The sequence below is a fragment of the Dryobates pubescens genome, chromosome 20, assembly GCF_014839835.1.
Source record: "Dryobates pubescens isolate bDryPub1 chromosome 20, bDryPub1.pri, whole genome shotgun sequence".
Lineage (NCBI taxonomy): Eukaryota > Metazoa > Chordata > Aves > Piciformes > Picidae > Dryobates > Dryobates pubescens.
In genome coordinates, this window is record NC_071631.1 from 9,012,044 (window position 1) to 9,039,988 (window position 27,945).

A 27,945-nucleotide genomic window follows, 5' to 3' on the forward strand; every position below is an offset into this window, starting at 1 on the left:
GCAGAGGCAGCTGAGCCTGTGACACACCTGAGGCAGGCACACAGCCAGCTCTACCAACACAATGCTTCACACACAAACACCAAAACAGTGCTTCAGGAGGTTCTGTCTCAGCAAAGAAGGCTGTTGGCTTTTTCTCTGCTGAAGGCACCCAGATGCAATTGCAAATAGCTGCTTTGCTGTGAGCATTAGGGAACACTTCCTGGGCAATAGGCATGGGGCTCAGCTCCTTGGGCTGATTCTGCATCCACTCCAAGTGTCCTTAGACTGAAACCATTCCACTCAACCTTTTAAATGGTCCCTTCATATTTAGAATAATTCATTAAAGGCCACAGAATGATTCTAGGAGAAACCCACACCCTGTGAGCCCAGAGAACAGCCCAGCCCTCTGTACAGGTGCTGCCAATTGCTCAATCCATTCACTCAAACCTCTTTAGTCAAAGTTTTGCTCTAAACAAACTCTGGTTCGAAAAGCTGAAGCAGTGCTCCTCCCCTGGACATGCAATGGCTTGGAACTTGGGGGAGCTCCCAGTTTTGACAAGCTGAGTTACTTTCTGTACCCCTAACTAGAGAAGGAGGGAAGTCACCACAGGCTGCTTCTGCTGAGGGAGCTGCAGGTCCTGTTGCATCTCATCTGCAGCTTGGAGCCAAGAGCAACCTGAACTTCTCCTTGGGTGCTGAAAAAAGCCCGACTAAACGAGTAAGGAGCAGCTACCAGGATGGACAAAGGCCACATTTAGCTTTATGCCTGCTCCCTTTGGTCTTGTCTGAGGTACAGAGGACAGCCCTGACTGTGTCATGGCTCCTCTGGGTGCTGTGTGGCAGGTGGTAATTTCACAGGGCACATCTTGATGCCTTTTTTGGCTTTTTCTTTTTGCATGCTGTTAAAAGTTTTCATAACCTCAGAGCATCTGCTGATGACCAAGTGGGGCTGGAGCATGAAACTGAGTCCTTAGGACAGGTGTTTTGCCTTTACCCATCAGCTGCTTATAAAAGCTCTCTGGTCTTGGGGAAGGTGTTCTGCCCTTCCCCATCAGCCCCTTATAAAATCTCTCTGGTTGCTATGGCCAGCTGTATGCAGGGTTTTGTAGTGTCTGTTCTAGTGGGAGTCCCAGAGAGCTTTGGCTGGATTGGAACCCCATGTTTGTGGGAGTCTTTACCCCATTAGAGAGGTGCTCCTTGGAGGGGAGGTATGTGGAAAGTATCTCCTGAGCAGTGCAGCCCTGTGATTTCCTGTTGTATTTTATAGAACAGTTCAGTCTTTGCCCTCAAAGTCTGAGCCTGCTTGGGTGCAAGCTTTGTTTGGGTTGGTCTGTAGCTTCCCAAGTACATGCAGCTTCAAAGGGAGGTCAGCTCTAGGGTTCTCTTTAGGCCACTGTTTGTATAGAGGTGATGGAAAGTGGCTGGAGTTGCAGACATCAGTCATCTTTCTTTTGGCTAATAAGCCCTGTGCACAGCCACCCCTTGGAAGGGTGGCTGCAATGCCTTTGAGGTAAGAAAAGCTTTGTGTGGTCACCAAAAGGAGCAGGCAGTATGGTCCTAAAAACCCTTTTAGCTCCTCTCTTTGCCCTATCAGTCCATTCCCACTGGAGGCTTGAAAGGCTACAGCAGCTCCCCCAGTGGCAGTGCCAATGCTTTGAGATGGTGTCAAATGAATGTGGTGTAATTAAACCAAAACCCCAACCAGAGCACAGTTAATTATTTGTGCTGTTTCTAAATACCACAGGATCTCACTTCAGTCAGGGAGAAAATCCCTCTTTATGCAGAGGTCTGATGGAGAAGTTGAGGTTAATTGTGCTAGCCTGGCTTGCCTGGGTAAATCCCCCTCTGGTATCTAAAGTAAGTAAATTAATTGTGGAACTGTAGAGCTCTGGGTTCATGAGGGGAAAATATTAAAAAGGAAATCTGTTGCTCAAATGATTTCTGGTGCTACTGAAACATCCTGTGGGCAGAGATACTCTTGGTAAATCATTCAGCAAGCTGCTTAAAGAACCAAACAGGACTGGGGGAGTGCAAAAGAGTGGCACCCAATCAGCTGTGGTCCTCCATTCCCACTGCTTACAGAGCTGCTGGAGTCACTGGGGCTGTCCCAGCAAAGCTGCACTGGGAAATGGCTGCTAGGAGGGGGAGGTCTTACTCTGGTTTCTGCTCTTGGCAGGGAAGCCTGGCACCTGCCCTGCAGGATGGAGAAGGTGGAGCTCCAGCACTGTGATGCTGCTCTGCAGAGGTCCCACTGGTCACCCAGGCATGTGAGTCTGTTTTGTTTTCTCTCTGAATGCTCAGGAAGCTCATGGTCAAGAACTCTCCAGTGTGTGCCTGCTGGTGCTCCTGGTCTGGCTGGCTGGGCAGAGGGCAGCAGTGGTGGCTGTGACCCCAGGGATCAGAATGGCTTTGTTTGTGCTTCCTCTGAATGTTCATTAAGGGTGATTGACCCAAGTTAGCTAATGGCTGGGGATATTGTGCAATATTGATGTCTGATTGCACTTAATTAAGTAATTGCTGTTGCTGCTTAGATGCTCAAAGTGACAGAGAAGTGATCAGAACCTTCACGGAGAAATCCAAGGAGGTTTCATGTAGGAAACCAAGGTCTGACCCAAACACAAGGACAGGAGCTGCCCAGTCTAGAGAAGTTAGTGCCTGAACCTAGCAAAACATAGCCAAGCGTTTGCTGGTTTATTATTGCAGCTCAGCTAGCTGGCAGGGCTAAGCATTCATGACTCAGTGCCCCCTTCCCCACACTTGTGCTGCCATGAGGCTCTGCTCTGTGTGGGTGGGCAGGAGCTGTGTGGGTGGACCTGAGGCACTGCAGACTGCAGCCTGCTCTGTGTTGGCCAGCAGCTACCTTTTTGAGCTGGCTTTCAGGCAGCCCCCACACCAGCTGCAATCCCATCCACAAGGTTCTCTAGCTACTGGTTGTTCTACCAGAACTGTGTGCTGCTCACCTCTGCCTTCATCCATGAATCCCCCAAGTCCACACTGCTGGGCAGCTGCTCTGAGCAAGCAAGTTCCATAGCCATAAGTGATAAGGTTTGGTTTGATCAGTGTCATGCCTTCAGCCTTCTCACAGCAGAAAGGAAACTGGAGCCATTCCAAGTCTCTTTCCTCTCTGCTGGCAGGCTCTGGACAGCCTGTGTGTGCTGGGGGAGCAGGGGAGGTTGTCACTTCTGTTTTATACCTGTGCTGAAATCCTGCTGTCCTTATTCAGCCTGTATCTTACTGCAGCTTCTCTGTTTTCAATTTACTGGGAACAATTTCTATTGAGATAGATGAAGATGCTCTGGTATCAGCATGACAGAACAGGATGAGGGATTCTGATGGCTTTTCCCCAACCTATGCATAACAACAGTGAAATAATAGCAGCTAGGACAATAAACCAAGGACTGAATAATCTTCTCCTGGTGATGAGTACCAAGGATTTGCCTAAATGAATGCAAGCCTCCCCTCTCCAGAGCAAAGCAGGGAGAGAAGTGTCCCATGAGGATGCCCTTCTGTAGGTGCAGCAGATAAGGATAATGGTGCTGTCTGCAGCCTCTGATGATGGATGTGTGGCTGCATCCCTGTGCTGAGAGCAGCTTTGTGGGATCAGAGGTGCTTGCTGTGTGCAGCATTGTAATTACCTGAGCTCGGACAGCACTGGACTCTGAAGTCTAGGTCATGGAAGGCCTGTGGACAGTACAGTGCTGCCTCTTTAAGCACTTGTCTGGCTGTTGAGGGCTTGTTTATATCTCAGAGTTCCACCCCATGCTCTGCTTTTGCACCCCCAGAATGAGATACAGGTGAAGACTATCCTGCCACCAACCCCTGCCCACTGATGTCTCCCTGAGCTGAGGGTCCTGCTTCCTGCACCAGCACTTGGAATGAGCAGGACATGGAGCCAGTGGTAGCTGTGCCAACCTTTCACTGGGGAAAACACTTTGGGGTTGTGTCTGGGCAATGCAGGGACTCTGGCTCAGGAGCAGCTACAGAAGCAACACCACTTGCAATCTGCATTGGTTTCATAGGTGAAAAGCAGCAAATGTGATCCATTTTTCTCAGTGCTCATTTCATAGCTGCTCATCTGCCTCTGGGCATCTGCTGCTGGTCACTGCCAGTGTGAGATGCAGTTGAGTCATGACAGCCAAGCTGCTCCTGTGCTGCCCTGCCCTGAGACTAGAGCTTACTCTCTGGAGTTTGCTCAGCTTCCAGGAGCACAGATTTCTTCGAGCTTAGGCTACTCTAGAGTTCATGAGCTTAAATGAAAGCAGTGCACTTCCTCATGCAGCAGCTCCATGGTTAGATCCTTAGGCTCTGACTCCAGCCCTGGCTGTAGCACGCAACACAATCGGGTTGCATTTGTGCAGCAATTATTCTTGCCCTGTGTAATTACTGCCCCTCAGATGAAATCTCAGGCTACTTATTGAAACTGGGAATTGAAACCACAGAGAGAATCAGCTATCTATGTACATCAATAAAGCAGGCCATTAATTATTTCCACCTACTCAACTTGAAGCAAATCACCATACTAATGCCTCTGGCTAGCCACAGGAGCTGCTCTGCTTCTGCACAAAGGCTCTTCTGAAAACCGAGGTGCTGCTCTCCTTGCAGCTAAAAGGCCTCAGTCCTGGGAGTGCTGCCTGCCTGTGCAGGGGCAGTGAAACTGTCGCTGCTGGAAGGCTCACAGATCAACTGTGTCCAGGATGGGAGTGAGAACAGACCAAGGCCAGTTTGGTTCAGAGGTTAAGAAGCAGCTGGGATGTGTAGTGGAGCTGGCACAGGGTGCTCATCAGAATGTCAGTGTTGGGTGAAGCAAATCTTTGGTAAAGGAGCTGAAAATGAAAGGAGGAAAGCAGCAGGCTCTGCACCATCTCCTCAGCACTGAGCATACGCAGGGGCTGGCTCCATGCCTGTGTCTGCCATCCAGCCCTGCTCTGTCTGCCAGTGCTGGGCTCCCTCTGTGACCAACACTGCAGCAATCCCTTGGCACTCAGCTGGCATTTCCTAACCCAGCCTGGCCTGTCCCTTGGTCCTCAGCCACTGTCAAGCTTCAGCAGTCTGGCAATCCCAGCTGAGTCTGCCTGGAACTGGCTGTAATTTGGGGGGTGGAGAAGAAGGAATCTGGCCTGGGTTTAAATGCAGAGAGAAAGGGAAAAGGATGAAATGCTACAAATCTGCACTGGTTCTGCCCTTCCTAGAGGGCACTGGAATGCAGGAGAGCAGGTTCTGAGCCTGAGCAGTTTTTCCTCTGCCTGTTTCAGCTTTGAGTTTGTGCTGTGGTTTGAACTGGGGCTGTGGATACACCAATGTGACTGTCCTGAGGCAGGGTGAGAGAGAGATGAGGGTTTGGAGATGAACCAGAAGAAAAGTGAAGAAAGCTTCACAGAGGTGAAACTGGAACAGAGCAGAAAGCTGTTGAGAGAAAAGTAATTTGAAAGTGATGGTTCCAGGGCAGGGCAGAGTGAGACTGCTTAGCAGGCAGCTGGGGCTCCTCTGTGGACTCAACTTTATTTTACTGCCTTTGGGACACTATTGATCTTGGTGCTGAAAACATAGCAATGGAAGGAGGAACCCAAACAATTACAGAGCAGAGAGCATTTGTTGCAGCAAGGAGCTGTCCCTCTGCTTCAGAGCTCGCTGGTACTCCAAGATAGCTTTCAGTGAGCTGGAATTTAACTCTTTCTTGTGGCTTCCTACCCACAGCCTCCTGCATCTTCCAGCAGCTGACACCAGCTGGTACCCAGCCTGGTGAGTGCAGGGCTGGGCACTGCTGGCCTGATCTGCAGCAATGCTGAAGTGCATTCTCTAAGGGAGAAGGGGAGGGATTGTTCCCTTTATCTTCAGAGCCTGGGACATTTACATGGGCTGTGAAAACCCCATCAGTGTGGTGGTTTGTGCAGAAAGATTCTCTACAAACACAAATGAGTAACTCCTTCAAGGGGCAGGAAGCTGCACTGATGCCAGGCTGTCCGCAGGCCCTCTACAAGCTGAGGAAATGACCTTCCAGCCTTCACCAAACAGCTTAAATGGAGCAAATAGCTGAAGAAACAGCTGCTGGTGTGCACCTCAGACCTGCTTCTGCTTGTTGCAGCTATCAGTGAGCTGCTCAGTGCTCCTGCTGGCTTCTGTAGCAAACTCCAGGCAAACGCTGGCTGCTGGAATCCCTCTGCCATGGCATTAACCGCCGGGTGTGTTGCTCATGCTGCTCTACTCTAGTGACAAGGTCGTGTTTCAAACCTTTTGCTCCATTAATGCCTTCAGGTTTGAATTCTGCTGTGCCTCTGAGCTCCCAAACAACCTTGCTGATCTTGCTGAGGCTGCTTTTGGACAGAGATACAGCAAATGAAACTGCTGAGTTCTGTCAGGGAGGAAACATTTTGCAAATGTATTGGTTTTCACAAGGCTGGGAAGGCTCTTAAGTACTCACCTAAAGGTGTGTTTAATGATTCCAGCAAGTGTTTTCTCAGTTACTTTAAAGCTTCTGTGTTTGACTGCAAACATAGCACAGAATACAGATTTTGAGCTGCGCTCTCCTACCCTTTAGCTCTCTAAATCAGCTCTAGAGCTTGGTTAGTTCTGTGACAAGCACTAGAGCTTGAGGGATGTCAGACCAGCCATAACTTTCTCAGTGCTTTAATTTGCTTAAGAAAAGGCCTTGAGGTGGTGTTAAGCTATGGCAAGGTACTATCTCAATTATCCATCCAAAATTACCCCCAGAGGACAGATCATTTGCCCTTAGAGGGTCTGGGTGCTGCTCAGGGATGTGAAATGAGCAGGACATGGAGCACTTCCCCTTGCTCAGTGTCTCCAATGGCTTTCTGAGTGGCTGTGCTGATGGATGGAGGCACAGGCCAGGGATTACATAAAGAAGGAGCCAGAGGACAAGAGTGGAGGCTGTGCAGCAGAGCAGGGCTGTGTATGATGGCAGGCTCCCAGCTGCTGGCAGGAGGCCAGGAGCTAACAGGGCTGAGTGTCAGGTCAGAGAATGGACCCCTGGCAACAGGCTGCTCAGAGAGGATTACTGCAAACAGCTCAGGCAGGCTGCTGGTGTAAGCCCCAGGGCCAGGGCAGAGTGGGCTCCTGAAGGTGGAGGCTAAAGGGCTTGTCTGCTCTGCTGTCACTCTTGGATGGCTGATCTGCTATTGCTAACCCAGCCATGCCTGATCTCACTTGAACACATAAAAGACATCAGAGAGACTCCCCCAGGTTGCTTTGGAAGCTTCTGGCTGCAGGCAAATGCACAGCTCAATCTAGCAACTGAATCATCAGATCAGATTTGCTCTGGATGCGTCATCAAGAACTGATGCAGGTAATGGGCATGGCTTGGACACTGTCTGGGTGTGAGGCAGGCTTTGGGGATGTGCTGTGTAAATGGAGCATGCAGCCCTGACCTGCAGAGCCAAGGCCAGCAGCTGAGCTGTGAATGCCAGGTGTATGGTCAAGGTCAGCTCAAACCACCCCTTGCAAGGACTCCTCTCTCTTTCCAGCCAGCAGCTTCACAAGCTGACTGGAAAGCAGCAGGAATCTTCCCAGACCCCTTCCTTGGCCAACTGCTCTCTTGGTTCTGTGTATGTCTCTCTCCAGTGCCATCAGAGCACTACAAAAGGTGCTGGCAGCTGGCACAGGTTTGTCAGGCAATAAGCATGGGGACTTCCTTTCTGTAGCTTGTGATGACTTCTTTCATCTTGTGAAGAATGGCTGTAGCCAGCACACAGCTGAGGTAAGACCCAGAGCATTGCATGGGCTTCAGCCAGGCTGCAGCTGTCTGCTCCAGCTTGAAGAGGTGCCAGCAGCACCCCATGCTCTGCCTGGGCAGAGGAGCAGGGCACAGAATGCACAATCCTGACATCTCTTACAGGCACAGAGACCACACAGAGCTGCTGGGGGGGGGGGGGGGGGGCGTGGAATGGAGGGCCTGCAGCTCTAGAACACTCCTGACAGCCCATTCCTCTCTGCCAAAGCCTGGAACAGCTCCAAAGGAACCAGCAGCAATTGCTTTCCGAGGAGCAGCGTAAGAGATAATGGATGTTGCTTTTCTGGCAGCAAAGATTCACTGGAAGATGCTGCCCTGGGGCCTTTATTACTTGTGACCTTCACCCAGGATGGAATGCATCTAATCTTGTGAATCATTTCAGCCTGTGGATGCAGCAGTTGATGCTCTTTCCAGCAGCAGCTAATAGAGTCACACCTTCCTTGAGAAAAGGAGGTTTGGAAAGGGAAGTGCTAGATGGCTATGTGCAGATGGAGTAGAAAATGTATGGCCATGTCCATGGGGAAAGGGTGCAGAGGGGGCTCAAGGCACCTCTCTTATGGATGCAGGCTCCTGAACCAGCTCCACAATGCATTGCTGATATGCTTAGCAAATGCAGCAGGCAGTCAAACCCTGCCTTCAGGCAGTATCTGTAGCCTCATCAGCACTGCCAATCCCAGTCTCTGTTGTCCTCTGTCAGGCTTGCTAACGTTCCTAGTCACCAATACCATGAACAGCCACGCTGCAAACAGGAGGGACTGAACCAGCTCTGGCAATTCCTCAGGCTCTGCAGCTCCCCAACCCTTCACCTTTCCTGCCAGGTGGGGGTTTTGTTTAAGGGGAAAGAAAGTCATCCTAAGTTCCCACTTGATCCTTTAGTCTCCATTTGACTAAACATAACTGAAGGAAAGGTTCCCTGACTTGGATAAACTGCTCCTGCCAGTTATAACAAACTAATTCCATCTCCTGGCCAGCAGCTCTCATCAGTGCACCAGGCTGGCTACAAAACTAGCAACAAATCAGCTCCTTGTCAAGCAGAAGTGATGTGAGGTGGTGTGGATGCATTTAGTGTTAGCTGACAGGGTTCCAGTTTGCACTCTCAGGGGGATGGTGACCTCAAGCTGTGGTTTAGGTCTTACGCTATTGAGGCACTGTTTGTAGAAGTAATGTCCAGAAGGCTTAGTAAGGACAGAGCAGTGGTCTGTAGTTTCTTGCTTTTGTCTAACACAAGGCTACCAGAGTGAGGCAGTGACCATAAACCCTGCTAGGACTGCCAGGTGCTCCAGCTGAAGCCTCCTCTGGGGCTTTCCCAGAGAGCCTCAGGCTTGCAGGCCAGGCTGTGCTTCCTTGCTGATGGTTTAACCCAGTCTGCGCTGCCCTGGGCAGGCAGGAGATGCAGGGATGTCTGAGCCCTGATGGGACAAACAGACTCTTTCTTTCAAGAGAAGCTTTCTGTCTTGATCTCCCACAGCAGCACACACTGTGACTCTGCTCTCTGAGCTTTAGGAAAGGTATTTGAGGAATCAAAACAATTCAGTTCTCAAGCAGCTGTAGAAACACTGCTGACCTGTTGTGGCACACACTGCAATACAAATCCCTCCTGGCCTGCATTCATCTAAGCAGAGAGCAGCTCTGAGCTGCCTGCAGCCTGCCTGCCCTGAACGTGCTGCCAGGCAGGTGGGAAGTGCTTGTTGCAGGAATGGTTTCCGAGCAAAGAGGTGAACAAGGACCACAAGGCCTTGACAAAACAACCCCACACAATTCCTAGGGTTAGTGCTAGCAACACTCTCTGCAGCCTGGACTGAGCTCCCCTGGCTGTTCAGTGGTGATGAGGGAGCAGCAGGGCAGAGCCCCAGCCTGCCAGCCAGGCAATTGTCACCCAGCTCAGCAGCGATGCTTCCTCTTTGTTCTGCACTATTAGCTGTTGTCAGCCAGGGTAACAGATATATCCATTATGCTGCCAGGGGAAACCAGCAGAGCAATAGAATGACAATTCCTGCACCACTTATAACCAGCCTACTACCTTGTGTACAAGGGGAGTATTAATTTATTTTCTGTAGCATTAACTGTGGCCAATTTAATCAGAAAATAGTCTCTATACATCATTTCTTGGGGCCTGGCTCAGTGCTGTGCTCCTCGCTCTCGGGACGTGCAGCAATACTTTGCCGGGTTTGGGCGTGAGGCACTTCAGGGCCCTGCCAGTACCTGGTGCTCTTCCTCCACTGATCTGCTGTGATTTTTAGTAATCCTCACTCTTTTGAAACCTCAGGGTGACGATTTCAGGGGCAACACATCCTCAGCTTGAAATTCCTAAGGGCTTCCAAAGGAAGCACTGTGAGCACTGAGTGCTTCCTGCCAAGGCAGCACCAGCTACCAGTGGGAAATGATCTGCCTTTGCAGAAAGCAGGGACTCTTGAGGCTTCACATGGATGTCCTGCAGGTTGCTTTGGATAGAAAAATATCCAGGGTTAGATTACCTGAAGTTCCCTCCTGGTGGTTCTTTGTGTGCTACAAGAACTTTTGAGCAAAACAGCCTCTACTGCTTTGCCTGCTTGGAGAAGGCAGAGGTGCAGAGGCACCCAGGCACCCCCTCCCCTGCTGGCTGAAATGTTCTGTTGAGTTCAGCATGGACTTACAGACACCTCCTGAATACACTTGGCTTGCCAAAAGGCAGCAAATTAACCATCCACACCTAATTCTAAATGTATGCTTAATGTCTTTTACAACCCCTGGGTCTCCCCATTTGACTTCTCCCTGGCATGCCTCAGCCATGTTCTGTCCTCCTTTCTCATCAGGTGAGAGCCAAGTGGGTACAGCCTTTGAAACTGGGGATCTCTGCAGGGGGCTGAGGAAGACTCCCTGGGTTTGCTCACACAGTCACTGAGTTTTGCCCATTTTCAGTTCTTCCTTTGAAAAACACTCTCCAGTTTGCAGGTTGAACAACTCCATCAGCTGTGACCTCTGGGAAGTGTTTACCCTGACCCCATCTGAAGCTTCTTGCTGCCATCAGTGGTGGAAGGGTTTTGTGATGCACTTTAAACCAAAAGCTCTTGGGAACTGTTCAGATGGGCTGCCTGAGGTGCAAGGCCACAGAGCCACCATGAGCCTGCCTGGGTCTCTCCAAAGGTGCCAGTGGTGAGAAGGTCTCCAGCTGTGGACACTGAAAGAGCAGAGTAGGTGGCAGAAGTCCTGCAGCCTAGGGAGCAGCAGGCAGTGCTGTGAGCCCAGGCTAGGCTGGAGCAGCAGCAGGCTGCTGCAGGGGGCTCAGACACTGGTGTTTGACTGGCACTGCTGTATTAAGTTTTGGCAGCATTGAAGCAGGCTGTGAGGGCTGCTCTGGAGCTCAGCACATTAATCCAGGCTCCAGCTCTCGTTAATGCTGATGAGCAAAGGCAGTTAATTGAATTATGTATGAAGTGCTGCTGATTAAATAATATTTCACTCCTTGCTGTAGAATTAACTCTGCTTTATTAACAGCCACTGTTGTCTCTAACAGTGAATGTCAGAGGGACCTTTCCTCAGCCAGCCACTTCCATTTTTGTAACCCTCTGTTCAGGTTGCTTGGCACTTGCCCAGTAATTCCTACTTGGAATCCAAAGGAGGCCACAAAAGTGATCCAAGGACTGGAGCACCTCTGCTGTGAGGACAGGCTGAGAGAGCTAGAGGTGTGCAGCCTGGAGAAGGGAAGGCTCCAGGGGGGACTTTAGAGCTGCCTGCCAGTTCCTGAAGGCTGTGGAGGGACTTTTCCTGAGGGTGTCTAGAGACAGGACCAGGGGGGATGGTTTGGAGCCGAGGCAAAGCAGGGTTAGCCTGGAGCTGAGGAAGAATTTCTTCAGTACAAGGGTGGTGATAAATTTGCCTGCACAGCACAACACAGAAATGCAGCATTCCACTGTGCCCTGTTACTCTGTAGTCTGTCTCATAAAGCCAGCTGAGGAGCAGCCTTTCTGAGGTGGCTCTGGAGAACAGCAAGCCCGGAGGAGGCAGCTCTGTAGAGATGTGATAGGACTTCTCCTAATTTCCATTGCTCACACTTGTGTGTCCCTAGGGAAATAGTTTTTTTATAATTAAGTTGATGTTACAGCCAGAAAGAGTGAAGGAAATGCTTATGGAACATTGTCTAATGAAAGTGGATCAGATATTCCCTAATTCAAACTGCCAGAACACCATCAGCTAGGATCAGAGGCTGCAGCAAGGCCTCTAATTAAGGTTCTTCATTGCTCTGACATGATTTTCCCCTGGGGATTCTGTTAATTACCAGCTTCTAAAACAAAATCTCCAGAATGCAAATACTGTGTTTGAGACTCTGCTTCCTGATCCCAGTGTCCATTCTGATCCCGAGGAGTCTTTCCAAGAGCACTCTGAGGGCAGCAGCGATCTGCACACCCAGCTGTGGAGAACGCACTGGGCTGTGGATGGAGCACTCGGCTCCCAGAGCCAGGAACTTGGAATTCCTTCCTCTTGCCTTCTGAAGGCCTGCAGGGTTGGCCCCACAGGTGCACAGAGCTGCTGTGGAGCCTGAAACAAGTCCTTTCCCAGGTGGGGTTGCAGTGAGTTTTGTGTTAGGGCTGTTTGGAACGGTTAGGGAGGCAGAAAAAAGGAGCAAGAAGTTCCTCTCAGCCCCCACTGCAGAACACAAACTGTCTCTGCGACCCAAGACAAGTCCGGATTAATCTGGACTCCTCTGCTCAAACACAATGGTGTCACAGCCAGGCTACAAGGAAAATTAACCTTTCACAGTGCTGTAGAAGACAAAGTATTCATTAAGAGAGCTCTCTGGAACCAGTGACGACTCCTGTGTTTGGAAGGATGGGTTTAGGGAATCCAGAACAAGGACCAACAGCAAACAGATAGGGACTGGAGCTAGAAAACTTTGCTGTTCAAGATAGACTCTGAGTCCCTTTGCCATTGCAAAGCTGATTTCTTTTGCTGTGGTAGGTGCTTGGAGGAGAGCAGGGGTCCCTGAAGACAACAGATGGGGGGATGCAGTAATTTCACTTTGGAAAGTGCAATCCCTGTTGCCTGGGGGTGAAGACACTTAACACCAAGAACTACTGGCTCATCCCATGTAGAAATGGCAGCAATGGTTACCATGTCCATAGAAGATCCAACTGCCTGTGAAGATATTGATTTCAGAATCACAGGCTGAGGAGTGAGTCAGGAGGCTGATAGCCACCTGTGGAGGAAGCTTTGCTTGTTTCCCATGGGTTCCAAAGATCATGAAGTGGTGCTGAGGGTGCCAGCTGGCCTGCTGCCAGGAGGCTTCACTGCTTCATCAAACAATCTCTGGGAAGCTTGCCCATGAAATCATAGCACATATCTCAAAACAAGTGCCACTTGCTTTTCCTCACCCTGAGAGCTGATGAGGAGCAGATTTCTTTCCAAAGCTCAGACTTCCAGGGCTTCTCTGGCTGGTCTTGTTGGGGGCATGGCAGGGTGATGCTCAGGAGAGCTGCTGACAGCAGTGCTCTAAGTGTTTACTTGGGACTTGCCACCTTTTTTCCAATCCTTCTGGCTTGCTGTGTGAATTCTTCCACATGACCCAGCCCAAAGGCTATGGCTGCAGAGTATCCACTGCCTTCCATTGTTCTCTGGATCTTGGCACCTCTTCCAGCTGTTGCTCTCTTCCTGTTCTCTCAGTCAAGACAGGCTGTTTCTCCAGTAGGAATGGAGATCTCTGGAGGAGAGAACTCTGGAGGAGGGAACTGCATCCTGAGGATCTCTACCTCACATGTGCAGGAAGCTTTTGGACAGAGATGCTTTGGGATGCTTCTACAAGAGGGAATCCTTATCGCATTTGTAGTGTTTTTATAATCAGCTTGACAGTGGAGATTAGAAGGGGAGCTACACACCAGTCCCACACAACTACACCTCCTGTGCACCTACAAACCAAAGGGTAGCCATTTTCACTGATCTATTTTTAGACCTTGTATTATGATCATTTTGGTTGTGGTAGAATCCAAAGGCAACTCCCCACACCCAGATTGTTCCCCACACCCCTTCGTACTAGGGCACAGCCAAAGCGAAAGTGGTGAGCAGGGACTTGGTACCACAGGCTCCAAATTTAGCAGGAGAAATACCTCCAGAACATGGTGAACTCAGTAGGTGATTCATTTCCTGTTGAAGATGATGCCTAAAAGCTCAAGTATCTCCAGAAGGTCACCCCCACCCTCAGCAAACATACACAACAACTTATTTTTAGAGCCCTGCAGCAATGCCTTGCCCACACACTCGGGGGGACATATGGTCCTGGGTTTAGCTGCCAGTTTTGAGCAAGTTTAAAAATCCTGGGCTTGCTGTTTTTGCTAAATAAAATTTCCCATTTATTTCAGTCAAAGCAAAACCCAACTTTGCATAAAACTCTTGCTCATGGCCCCAGCAGTCGGAGCCAAGGCTGCTGGTGACATTCTCAGGGTTCACTGTGGGTTGCTGCTCCTCCCACCAGTGCATTCCTAATTTTAGACAGAGCAGCTGGAAGGGATGTTGGACTGAGTGCTGGGCTGAGTTGCATTGCTATTGGGGATGAGAACAGGACCTCTCCTTTCTGTTGCTCTGCCCTGCTGGTACTACATGGATGTTTGGGGCAGAGGAGCAGCGCATCCCAGGCTTCCTCTGCTGCTTGAGCCAGCAGCTGCCTGTTGTGTGTGCACAGGAACACTGCAGGTGAGAGGATTCCAGCAGACAGGCTCCTACAACCCTTGGTCAAATTAATCCCCTGCAGGAGAGCCAATACCAGCAATATGTAGAAGAAGGTGATCAGTTCTGTTAAGCTCAGTGAATTCAGACTCTGACAAAGGACAAATCTGGGCATAGCTCAGGCAGGCAGCGAGGACATGTGAATATTATTTGGGATTGTGTTCATCTCACAGTGTGCTTCTCTCTGTATTTCACATGCAAAGAATAGCAGGGAGGAAAGAGAAAGTAAAGTTGGACTGTGAGATTATCCACAGCCATTTGAGGTGAGGCACAGGATCATCTTGGGGTCACTGAAGGTATCTACTGTGAAGAGGCCAGGTAGGGAGTGAAAACACCCAGTGTAGAGAGTCTCTGAATCAGGGCACTCAAATCTGCTTCTGTTTGTTAAACTGCTGCTGCCAAAGGAAGTTTTTCATCACAAGGTGCACCTGCCTGCAGGTCTGTCATGACACCGAGCTGGGCTGGCCACTGCACTGCTTCTGACAGAGGCCTCTGGCTACAGAAGCAAGCCCCCTGAGCTGCTGAGCTGGCCATGTGCAGGGGAAGTGGAGCTTTACTGACACAAGGCAAGTTTAGCACAGCAAAGCATGACAAAAACATCTATTTACCCACGAGCAGCCAATGGCAGGGCTTTTGGTAACTGTTCTGTCTAGAGCAGCACCAGAATCACATAGAATGCAAAGGAGAGCCCAGCCCCACAAGCAGGTTTGCAGGCAGAGAGCAGTGACCCAGAGCAGGACATCCTCTGGTCCAACACAGCAGTGTGACTGTAGTTGTGTGACTGGTGAGCAAAACCACAGCTTTAGGACTCTTGTGAAAACATTTTCTTATTGGGGCCAGCTGACATTATTCCAACTGCTTTGTATTCAAGGACCCACAAGAAGGAGCCTCCTCTTCTCCAACTGCCAACAGCATGCACCACAAAACTGCTGTAAAGCTGTGGCCCTGCACTGTGGGGCTGGAGGTATCTTTATGTACATTATGCACAATGCAAACTCATCCTGCAGAGCAAGGTCAAGCAGGAAATTGACTATTAAATGCCAGTGTCTCAGTAACAGCTTCCTGAAGGGTGCATTAGAAGCAGTTTACCAGAAATCATCCCAGAAGCAGGAGCAGCTTTCACCTGAACTCACTTCTGCCTGTGCCGCTGTCTTCTATCTCTCTCTGGGTTTCAATTTCATATGTGGTAAGGGTTGGGAGATGTGGGGGTAACTCATAACTCAGTTATTTACCTCACTGTCAGCCCCTAAGAGAATAGAGAACACTCTTCCAGCAACTCAAGTTCTTACTTATAGATGATTTAGGTACTTTGGAACTTTACAGTCAGAATGAGGATGGACTTCAGGCACTAAATGATACAGTAGGAGCCTCCTGGGCTCTTCTTATCATCTTGCCTAAATGAGTTGGATGCCCAAATCCCAGAGCCCTTTGGGAGGATCTGTATCTCATGTTCTGAGCTCCTGCTCCTCAGCCAGTCCTTTGCATTTTAAAGCTCTTCAGCAGGCTTTGGAGATGTGGCCGTCAATCTTAAAAAGCCACTGGGACCCAGCCTGCTAAACCAGTTCTGGGAGTTAGGCAGAAATAGTCTCTGTTTTCAGCTGGACTTTCTAAATCAGGAGTGCCTGGGTGTGACATTCAGTAACTTTTCTTCCTTCAGCATTTTTCAGTGCCCCTATTCTACAGCTGCTTTACATCCTTACAGCCTGGTGGTGTTTGAGGTAGAGTTGGGATGCAGAAACAATGCAAGTGTAAAGTGCTTCATGGATTAATGGATGCCAGTGAACATAAAGAGTCATGAGGATGTAAGAAGCTGGGAGAACGTCTGTGTTATCTTCTCCAACTACTACCTGTAGCTCTGTATCCCTTCTCTAGCGTGTGTCTGTGCCTGCCCAGCTGACCTATCAGCTCAAAGCACTGTGAAATGGTAGCTACAGCAGTAGCAACAAAGGAGAAATGATGGTAGGGCACACAGGAACCTGCTTCACACAGAAGAGTTTTGTGTCTTGCTGTTCAGTGCAATTTTGCCACTTCAATTAAGCATTCTCCCTTCAGCCCTCTCTGGAATTCTGCTGTGGTTACACTGAGTTTGAAATGTGGGAAGAGAGCCACATCTCCACAGGGTAAGAAGGACATTGTGGTGCTAGAGTGGGTCCAGAGAAGGGCAAGGATGCTGGTGAGGGGTCTGGAGAACAGGGCTGGGGAGGAGCAGCTGAGAAACTGGGGATGTTTAGTGTGGAGAAAAGGAGGCTGAGGTGAGACCTCATTGCTCTTTACAGCTCCCTGAAGGGAGGTTGGAGTGAGGTGGGGGTTAATCTCTTCTGCCAAGTAACTAATGACAGGACAAGAGGCAATGACCTCAAGCTGTGCCAGGGGAGGGTTAGGTTGGAGATGAGGGAAAAATTTCTTTGCTGCAAGTGGTCAGGGATTAGCACAGGCTGCCCAGGGAGGTGGTGGAGTCCCCATCTCTGGAGGTGTTTCAGAAACCTGTGGCCATGGAGTTGTCTGGTAGAAGGTTGGGATGGATGACCTTAAAGAGCTTCTCCAGCCTTAATGATTCTGTGACCTCTGCACACAACTCTTATGCCAGATCTCAACAAATAGATCATTTTCATTTTCACCTTACCCCCCCTCTCTTGTTTGTACTTAAACTGGGCACAGGAGCTCCATGGCAATGTCAAATCAATTGAGGTGCAGTATTTACAGTTCTGAGAATGGATTTGTGCTGGACAGAGCTTTTAACTAGGAAACTGAATGGAAGCAGTGAGAATGAAGTGGCTGTGGCTGTGAGGCAGCCTGGGCAGACCAGGTGGAATGACCTCCACTGATTTCACCAGGCATGAGGCACCTCCTTCCAGAGTCCCTCGAACTCCACAGCCACAAGTCCTGCCACAAAGCAGGAAGCCCATAAAAGTGAAATTACAATGAGCAATAAAACCTTGAGAGACTGCTTTGTCTCTTGCTGTAATTTATGCTCCTGTTAACCAATTTTAGATGCACATTAAAATGCTGGGGAGCTCTAAAGATGTCAGTGAGTGGATAAGAGAGCTGCCAGGGCTCTGTGATGGAAGCCTCTCAGCCCTAGCCCATCAGACTTCAGCCATTTAGCTCTTCTTTATTTTAAGAAAGCCTAATTTGAGACTGGGGACAGGGGAAAAAAAAAAGCCATTTGGAGATGCCCAATGGCTGGATAGGAAAAGCAAGCTGGAATCAGAAGTCGCTGCTGGGACAGGGAAGGTGTTCTGTAGCCATGGCCTGGGCTGAAAATACTGCAAGGTTGTCTGCATGATCTGAGATGCTTCTCCCATGTCAGATGCTGTGTTCTCTGAGTCACACAGAGCAGCCATATCCTGCAGCTCTAGGGACTAAAGCTGGGAGTTAGCCACCATTGCTGGCTGCAGGTTGTAGAAGGGCAGCTGGCCCATGGGATGGTTTGAATTGCATCTGACCAAGATCCAAAGGAGTAGAACCTTCAACTGCTCCTCTCATGAGCAGCATCTCCCTGTCAGTGCTGTGGGGGCTCCAGCACCAAACCCTTCCATGAGAACCAGAGGACACAGTGGTGGCAGCTCAAGAAGCACATTATTGATGCAACTGCAAACACTCCAGAGGAGATGGAGCCTGTGTTGCACAGCTGTGTGTACACAAACCAGCTCACTCCAGTTAGAGCTGGGAAGAGATGGTTTGAAACAAAACCACTGTAAAAGGAGCACTCTTGTAAATATTGATTTTTAATGTTTTTAAAGGAATCAGCTGCTGATGTCCTTGTTGAAAGGATGTAGCACTTGCCTCAGCAAGCAAACCCCACTGTTGTCAGGCAGAAGCAATAATCTGGGCTTGTCACAGCTGGCAGTGGCTGCCTTTGGTAGGACTGCTTCAGCCAGACTTGCTTCCCTGCTCTAATGCTGCTCTAATGTTTCAGAGGCAGCACTCAGCCCAGCAGGACCAAAGGACTCCTTGTAAGCAAGGGAGAGAAGCTGCATCTCCTCACCAGCTGCCTGAAGTACTGTTTAGATGCTAGTGCCTGCCAGCCTTCGGCCTTTAAGCTGAGCCCAGTGGCTGTGCAGCTGGCTGCCACCTGGCTTCCCTCCCTCTACACCTCTGCAGCTCTAACACAGCAGGAAGCAATGCCAGCACTGCACACAGACATGGAACACTCTGCAGCTCTGCTGAATGAGCCTTTGAAATGGAAAATCTGCTCATGTCCATGAAGAAGAACTGCCAAGTCCACAGTGCCCATCCTGCTACCTACTGTGGCTTCACTGTTGGGGCAGCTCTGCCACTTGATGTAGTCAGCCAAGAGACAAGGGCTCCTCCAGAGCTTCTGCCCCAACAGCCTTTGTTGTCTTCATCGCTAGCAGAGGAACACTAGGCAGAGCTGCCTGATGACACAGGGATCTGGACTGGCTGCTTCTTTCTCTCCCAGCCTCTATCCTGAGTGGTCAGGCATTGGAGCAGGTTGCCCAGGGATGTGGTGGAGCCACAAACCCTGGAGATGTTCCAGAAACCTGTGGCCATGGTGGTGTTGGCTTGGTGGTTGGACTGGAGGATCTGAGAGGGCTTTTCCACTCCAAGAGATTCTGTGAGCTCCTCTTACCCATCTTACTTTGCCTACATCTCATTTAGCATTTCTAAATTGGCCTCTCTGTGTGGAGACCTGCATCCCTCACCCAAGACCCCATAACTGAAGCTCCTGGTTATTAAAGACACAGAAAAAATGCATTACGGGGAGGTCATAAAAGCCTCCTATAGAACCAGCTCGCTGTGCTGTGCTGTGCTGTCAGTGGTCAGCCCCCTGCCTGACCTGGTGGTTTTCTGTTCCTTTCCTCTTCCCAGCAGGCTGGGGAGAGCTGCAGGAGGCTGGGCTGCTGCCTGCCTGCCCTGGTGAGTTACAGCAGTGCCATTTGCAGGCGGTGGTTAACGACCTGTCAGCTTCCCCATGATGATGTCTGCTGCTATTTCCAGGGTTTATGTGCTGACTGTAAAGTTGGTGACTGCCTGCTCTGGAAACACTAATGCATTTCTGTACATTTTGTAAATACAAAATGAAGAAGTGCCCTCACAGCAAGCCACAGTCTGCTCAGAAAGCAAAGAGTGACAATTTTAAGTAGGTATTTCCAGGAGCAGAAAAAAAAAATCCAATCAATAATGTTCAGGAAGGTTCCTCCTTTGGGCAGTCATTAACCATGCTGGGATTTACAGCTCTGAGCTGGGGCAGCAGGCAGCCACAAATGCATTAACTGGGTGAGGGTGTTTTATGGTGAGCCTCTTTGGAAGGGATGGTGAAGTCTTTCCATGACCACAAAGAGCATGTGCCCAGAAGAACCACGCTGCGGTGATGCCACAGGACAGCTGTGCTGGAATGGATGTGAGCAGCAGCTGCCAGGCATCTCCAGGTGATGGTCTTGGGTACTCACAGGCAAGCAGACTTGGTAAATGATAAGCCTGGGTGTTGCTCCTGACTGTTTAGTGGATTCATGGCTCAGTGAATTCACAACTGACCCTCTCAGAGAGGTGTTACGAGAGGAGGAAATTTTCCCTGAGCACAAATGAGTGGTTTCAGACAACCCAGTCACCAGCAATCCCCTAATTGAGGAGCCTAAGTAATCCTACACTTACAGATGGCACTTTCAGAAATAGTTCTTGCAGGCTACTGAATAAATACTGTGATAAACCAATCCTCTGATTCCCTCTGTGCAATCCACACTACAGCAGGCTGTAAGCAGAGGGTTTGCATGCTGTATGATGTGTCTGCCCTTAGCCTCATTTCCTTTTCTTCTTGACCTTCTTCTCCAGGGGCCAGGATTTGACAGGAAGGCTCTTTGTGAGTAACAGCAAAGCTGCCAGTGCCAGCAGCCAAAGAGCAGGGCTCCTCCCTGCACACACACACGGAGCAGTGCTGCTGAGGACAACGTGGAGCTGATGGAGACTCAGATTCCAGCCTCATGCTGACAGTCTCACTGTGGACAGCACTCAGGTGAGTGTCTCAAACCCAGAGCTGCCATTTGGTTACTATTCACAGGGAGATGAGCAAAGGTTGCTGCATTTGTATTAGAGCTGAGGCCAGCAACTGTCTCCCCTCAACACTGCTCCCTTTTTCCCCCAAATTAAAAGCAGCCAACTCATCTTGTCCTCGCTACCACAAGGACTTGTCTCAGCAGTTCTCTGGGAAAGGAGATGATGGGTTTGCATTTCACATCTAACTCCCCTGCAAAAATACAAACCAATCCCATTTCCTTTCTCCTGCCTGGTTTGTAAACAGGCAGGTTTTGCAGAATCACCACAGAAACCAAGGAAATACTTGGTGCAATGTATTTTTCCTTCAAGCCACCTTTAACTGACACCTAGAGCTGAAATATTACACACACTGACCCAAGTCTGAATCAATAAGTGAATGATTTCCAGAACCTAAGCTTCATCACTCTGAAGAAATGGAAGTGTTCCAATCTATTGCTTTCTAAAAGAAAAACTGCTATTACTGGTCCAATAAATAATTATCCAGGCCTGGTTAATTCTTCAGAGGGCTTGAAGTGTGTGCAGGGTGATGCCACAGCACTGACAGGCAGCATGCAGCAGACACTGAGGGATGCTGCAGCCTCCTGGAGGCTAAAATGAGCCTGGAAGTAACATCATAGTTGGTACCAATGTGAGCAGGGGAGGAGCAGCAACCAACAGGTTCATCCTTGGTGCTCTTCAGGCAGCCACAATAAGTGCTTCCAGGTCTCAGGGTATGAAACAGACTCTGGTGTGGCTGGACCAGCAGGTGAGCTCTGGAGGAAGCTTAAGATGTGCTTGGGTTTGAGGTTTCATCTCTCTGTTTCACACCATGGACAAACAGTTCAGGGTGGTCACAGGCAGCACAACTCAGCCAGGCAGAAGAGATTTCAAAGGTTGCTGATATGTCTTTTAACCCATCCTGACCCAGGTCCTCACTCCATGCCAGGGAAGGTGGCAATACTATGGATTATTGGATTGTTATGCAAATCAGCATGCCTGGCAAAAGTATTCATTTGTCATCCTTCAACACTCCCTGAAGTTTAATTTGGAACCTAATCTGCATTCAATTAACATTTTAAAGCACCACTTACTTGCTGTTTTGTTTGCCTACATGATTTAAATCCTGGGAGCAATCCTCTGCTTTGGAAAAGGTGAGGGATGGGTGAGTGCCTTCTGCACCAGTAGCCTGCACACAGCTCCAGCTGTGGCTGTACCTTCCTGCCCCTATTCCTCTGCACCCTCACCTGCAAGGCTGGGCACTAAGAAAGACCTGAGCCACAGCTACTGCAGGGAGAGAAGCTGCCAGCCACCACTGCTCCCTTCTCTGCCTTGTGGGGCAAGAAGGGAAGTTGGGAAGGGCAGTGTGATGGGCCTGAGACCTCATCTCTGCACATCAGTGACTGTAAGCCACTGGTTTCCAGTGGCACAAACCCATGTCCAGAGCCTATTACATTAGAAAGGCATTTAAAATAGTTTTCTCTAAAATCTGGCTGGAGAGATTTAAAAGCTGTGTAGATGTGGTGCTGAGGGTCAGGGTTTAGTGGTGGTCTTGGTAGGGTTAGCTAATGGTTGGACTTGATCTCAAAGTTCTTTTTCAGTCTAAACAGTTCTGTGATCCTAGTACAGTTTGACTTCCCTGAACTGCCCAAAGACAAATGTGCACAGGACCCAGAGCATATGCAACACCCCCAAACCAGGGAAGTGAGCAGAGAAGCTTATGAATGGCATCCTCTAACCTAGGCTTGCTGAGCTGCACCTCAGTGCACATGGAAGAAGGGAGGCAGTGGCTTTGCTTACAAGTAGGTGGGAAGCACTGACACAGCCAAAGCTGTGACAGGCAAGCTCCAGCCACTCATCCTGGAGTGTTTTACGAGGCCATTACCCCCAATTAGTCATCTCCATACTTGTGGCTGCTCCCCCAAGCAGCTGAGGAGCTGTATTCATGTCACTCAGCTCATCTTAGCTGCCAGTTTTGAACTGCAGAGACAGAATCTTGGACAATATTCCCTTCCAGTGTATCTTGGAGAGTGGTAACTTCCAGCCCTGGGACATAGCACAGCTGTGGAAAGGAAGCATCTTAGCAGATGGCTATGGCTGCTTGCTTCAGTGCACATCAGTCAGCAACTTCAGCTCCAGCTCCTCAAACTGCCTCCCAGCTATCACCTCTCAGGTGCTAATTAGCATCTCATGCGAGCTCTGCTACGTGACTGCTAACGGTGTGGATAAACTTCATGTGCACTTCCAGAGCCTTTGTGATGTGTTAGCCCGAGATCAGCACCATAAAATGCAGCCTTGAAGTGCCTTACAGACACTTTTCAAAGGCTCCAAAATCTAGGTGCTGCTACAGAAAAAGTTAGCTGTTTGTTCTGTAAGTATTCCTGGGATTTCTCTTCTGCTGAGGCTTGCAGGTTGAGCTGGAATGAGACAGGAGTCTGCCAGAAAGGTGCTCACACATCACCCCTGCTCTCCTCAGGGCTGCCTCGGGGAGCTGCTCATAGCTGTCCTGCAGCAGCTCCAGAGGATGCTGTCCACACATGTTGGGGTAATTCTGAAGGAGGTGTCTCTTCATGCTAGTCTAAAAGGTCCTGCTTCTGGAGCTTTTCAGTCGTGGCTGTTACCTCCTTAAGCGTCTGTTCTGGTCTGGGTTTGGCCATGGTGCCTGCGGCTCTGTCTGCTCTGTGCCTGACTCCTTTTCTCCTGATTTCTTTGTTTTCCCTTTGTGTAACCTGAGGTCCCTGCAACAGAGCAGCAAACTGTCCTTATCTCACCTAACTTTGGGCCTCTGTCTCCTTTCCTGCTTGCCCTCAGCAGGGAGAAAGGGGAACCCCCTCTGCTGAACCCGGACTGCTGCCAGCTGAGCTAAAACCAGGACACTTTACTACCACCTAGACAGGTTGGGCCAGAGGAGCCTTGAGGTCCCTTCCAACCTGGCATTCTATGACTCTGAGCAATACACTGCAACATCTTTGTGAGCCCAAGCCAACCAGAAGGAAATCTGCAAAGATGCTTTCTATGCTTCATTTGGATTCAAACAAACACACACCCCTCCCCCCCCTCCAACTTCTCCCCCAGACTCAGCCACAATCATTCCAGGGGGAAACAAAAAGATTAACAAAAACTCAGATTTTTAAATAGCACTTACCTGGAACAAAGCTTCCCTGGACCACCTCCTTGTAAGCCCACCAGCCTTCATGGATTTTTGGTGAATTTTGTTGAGCTAGAAATAATCAAAGAACCATAAAATAAAGGCAAGGCATAGGAACTAGTTCATGACACAAACTCTGGAAGCACTAAACAGGGCAGCACCTGCTAGAGAAGGGCCATTCCTTGAGCTCCCAAGTGATGGTGATTCAATTTATTGACTTATGCTACTCATCTGTATCTCAAAGGATCTTTTCTCTGCTTCTTATACAATAAAACACGTTTGGCTTCTGAACTGTTGGGGTAGAAAATGAGGATCTATGGCACTGTTGATGCTAGCTGTGCCACCCCTAACTTCAGTCTGAGACAAAAATGCAGAGAAGAAGTGTGCTCATGTACAGGAGTCAAGCTCTGAGCCCAAGCTGGGGGACTGGGAAGCAGTTTCTCCCCTTCCTCTCCCCATGACTTCTTAAATGACTTCTCCAAATTCCTGGAAAGCCAAGAGAAGAAAGGTCTTGAGCAGTTTGCTACCCATAAGGTCATTACTCATCTTTGTCCAGAAGGAAATCAGAACTGCAGCAAATTCTGTGGGTGAAATGCAAAAATCTCTGTTCACTGGAGGTGCTTCCAAAGGGCACAGAGACAAACCTGTGGGCAGCCTCTGTGGGACAGCAGCTCTCTTGCCTCTGCTTGTATCCGGCTTGGTGTTTTTGTCTCTAGAGCAACCCTCTTTCCCTGAGCTCCAGAAAGCTCAGCTGCCTTCTGCAGCATGAAACTTGGGCTGGTTTGGGTTTCTAAGATGCTTGCAATCTCTTGCATTAAGCGCAGGAAGGCTTGAACATAAATGCACAGCCAGAGAGGATGCTGGATTTAGCAGCTTTCAGCTGCAGCCTGGTTTCTAGATCACACATTACATACAAAAGGCACAATTACCCCGGGAAGGGGTCCAGCAATTGACTAAAACTTGTTGTTGTCATCATTAAAAATGACAAAGAGGATGTGACAGGCAGGCTGAAAGGATCCAGGCTGAGGACCATTACATCCTGTTCTAGCAGTTACAAAACAATGTTTATGATTTAACTGACTGTAAATTGCAGAAACAAAAGTGAAGCTGAAGTTAATTAAACACACTGACAGAAGGACCAACACTCTGCTGTCCCAGCAAGCCAGGCCCAGGAGTGGAATGGGGGTAGGGTGGGGTGGGTGCAGATTTCTCCTCCCAGTGCTGAAGCCTATTCCATCAGTTGAATGGCAACACCTCAGCCTGCAAGGACTGCTCTCTGGGCACTCTTAGCAGCTTGCAGATGCCACTAGCTCCGTTATTTTAGCTGCATAGCACTGCCCAGAGGACTCACACTCTGTATGGCTTTGCTGTGCTGGACTGTTCTATGCAAGCATCTAGGAAATGCCAAATCTTAATCCACTATACAGAGCTGCAGGCCTTGGCTCTCAGCACTGGTTTCTGCAGGTGCTTTTGCACCTCTGTGTTCTGCTGCAGAACTCCTTGAAGATTGCAGAAGGCTACAAGTGACAGGAGAGGGTCCTGAGTGAGCCCCAACAAAGCACAGCAAGCCCTCTGCTTAGAGCTTCCCAGAAAGTGGCATTGCATTGAAGTCCATCTTGTGGTGACTCCCACAGCTAAAGCTGGTCCAGCCAACCACAGGCAGCTGCATTCTAGAAGGGAGTGAGAAAAGTGTACAGAGGCTGAGAAGACTTCAGGGAGGATGAGCATTTTTCAACACAACAGCTGACTGTCAGCAGTCATGGACCCACAGAATGGTTTGGGTTGGAAGGGACCTTCAAGATCACCCAGTTCCAACCCTACGCCTCCCACCAGCCCAGGTTGCTCAAGGCCCCATTCAGTCTGGCCTTGAACACTTCTAGGGATGGGGCATCCACAACATCTCAGAGCAGCCTTCCAGTGTCTCACCATTCCCATAGCAGAGAATTTCTTCCAGCCTCAACCTCCCTCTTCCAGCTCAAAGCCATTGCTCCTCATTCTGTCACTACAAGCCCCAGAAACAAACCAAACCCTGTGCTGCCTCTGCCCAGTCCCAGTGGTACAAGCCAGCTCCAGAAGAAAAATGTGCCCCATGACTCAGAGTTTAAATTAAACCACAATCTAAAGGTGCTGGCTCTGAACCTCTGCTTCTTCCTGTTGCCCCACCACCCAGCAAAGCCAATTCCAAACAGAGGAAAAGGAAGATTTTCCTCATGCACTGGTATGGAGCAGGCTGCAGGAGCTGAGCAAGACAATTAGATTAGCAAAGCTCTGTGCTAAATAACTGCCTGCCTGAGCAATTGCCTCAGCTGGCCAAGAGCAGGACCTGGCATCACTCTCTGCATTCCACAGATGTCAGATCCTTATCCCTTCAATACACAAGAAAATGCAACACATAAGAACCAATAAGCCAGATCAGATGCTGCAGCCCAACCATCCTACATACCTAAGGGCAGGGGCAGTGGTGGGAGTCCTGCTGATACACAGGTAGCTGAGGCCAGTGAGGAGAGCAAGAGGCAGGTGGGAGACAACCCTAGTGCCAGGCCAACCTAAACCCTGAAATCTCAACATTTTATATCAGTTCAGGCAAAACATCCTGCAAAATAGTGCAGAGAGTGACTGAACACAGATTTCCACTCTGCTCTGCATATTAATCCCAGCTTGGTGCCAAAGACTTACTCTGGTGGACCCTACAGGGACTTTGCTTGGAAAGGAAAAAGGTTTGTCATGATCTCATTGATGGGAGTGCAGGATAGGGTCTGCTAAGGCCAGGGAGCAAAGTTTGCCTTCTAAAACTTTCTCCCAAACCATCACTCCAATGGATGTTACACAAGTGGGCAGGAGGTCTTACCAAAGGAGAACAAAGCTGTTCTCTGTTTTGAAACATGGTCAGAGCCATACCTGGATTAGTGCTGGAACAAGGGAATACAGAATTAGCATGAGCAGCCATATGGACAGTCCTTGCTGGGAATCCTATCTGGGACACTTACACCTGATGCACACACAGCACAGGCTCTCTGCAATTGGGGTAGCAGTGCCCATCTGACAGCGTGGCACTCTGCCTGGGTAAACAGGTTCAACCTTATGGCTCAGCAACTGTTGCCAAGCAAAAAGATTCTTCATATGTGCCAGCTCATGACACTGAAAATAGCAAAATTCTCTCAGCATCCCTCTTGTTTCAGTCAAGCTATTGTGCCTCTCCTTGCAATTCCTCACTTGGGGGCCATAAAAAGAGGGACTCGTGCCTGCAGGGGGGACTCTGAGACTCTAATGCTCCTACCAGAGCTCTGCAGCTCCTTTCCCTACCATGACCTGGCATGTAAGATCCTGAGAAGACAAGAGGTCTAGAGAGCAATTCTGGATTCCTAGAGAGGCTTAAATAGCTTTTAAAAAAAGTCTAAGACTTCTGCTTTTAGCACTAAAACATCAAGCATGCTTTTGGCTTCCAGGAAAGGTTGTTGCTTCTGCAAGGCATCAAAACAGAGGCCACACTGCACAGCCCCTTTGCTGTTAGGAGCAGGCTGCCTCCACAAGTAACTCAGCAGCAGCAGTTTTTAACCTGAGCACCCTGCTCTGCCATCACAGGGACCGTCCAAGAGGCCACGTTGGTGCCAGGGATGGACTCCCCTTGGTGCAGCTCTGTCCCTCAGCACTGGAAGCACCCATGGCTGAGATTAGGGCTCTGCTGCTCTAAGACTATTATGTCAGATCTCTCTCAGTGCAGCTCTGGAGAGGAGACAGAGTATTTATTTGGAGCTGAGCCGAGCCGAGCCGTGTTGCTTTCATCTCGTCAGATTGCTGCAGGGCTGTCCCATTGTGGAGCTTTAAATTACAGGCTGAGTTCTGCAGGATGCTGTGAATGTCTGTCTGCTGGTGGCTTCCCTGGCTATGGAACAGCACTGTACAGGGTGACAGAAAAGCAGCCCTCCAGAGAAGAGTGCAGGGTGGGTTAAAAGCAAAGCTCTAAGGAAAAGCTTCCTCTTCTTTGCACCACTTGCAGCCCCTGGGGGGCTGCACACACTCTGCAGTTCCTGTCTCTGGGTTCAGTGACTCCACTCACGAGACTGTTAAACCCAAGGATGCTTTGGGGGGAAACTTGGTCAGTCTAAACAGTCAGCCTGAACATCTTCAGCTGTGGGCTCCCACCACCAAATGGCTCCTCAAGCAACTGGAACACAGGAGGCCAAAGTGGGGCTGGCAGCAGGGGACTGCAGCAGATGCAGCGAGCTGGAGGCGCAGCCCTCTGTAATTAATGCTGGGCTTGTTTAAAACCAGCCCCTGCATAATTGCAGCTATTATTGGAGATGGTTTTATACAGCCTCTTTTTTTTTTGGTATGAGAAGGACCTGGGAACACACACCTCAGGCACTATCTAAAGCATGGTTTGTGAGTG

The 27,945-nt window shown here is 49.6% G+C and overlaps 1 protein-coding gene across 1 annotated transcript in view; it reads right to left on the bottom strand.

Moving 5' to 3' along the window:
- CA10 (carbonic anhydrase 10) overlaps positions 1 to 27,945 on the bottom strand; it is a 123,817-nt gene that overhangs the window by 72,889 nt on the left and 22,983 nt on the right. Inside the window, exon 3 of the mRNA XM_054170432.1 lies at positions 23,553 to 23,627. Within this exon, the coding sequence (XP_054026407.1) occupies positions 23,553 to 23,627 (75 nt within the window). The remainder of the gene's footprint in view (positions 1 to 23,552; positions 23,628 to 27,945) is intronic.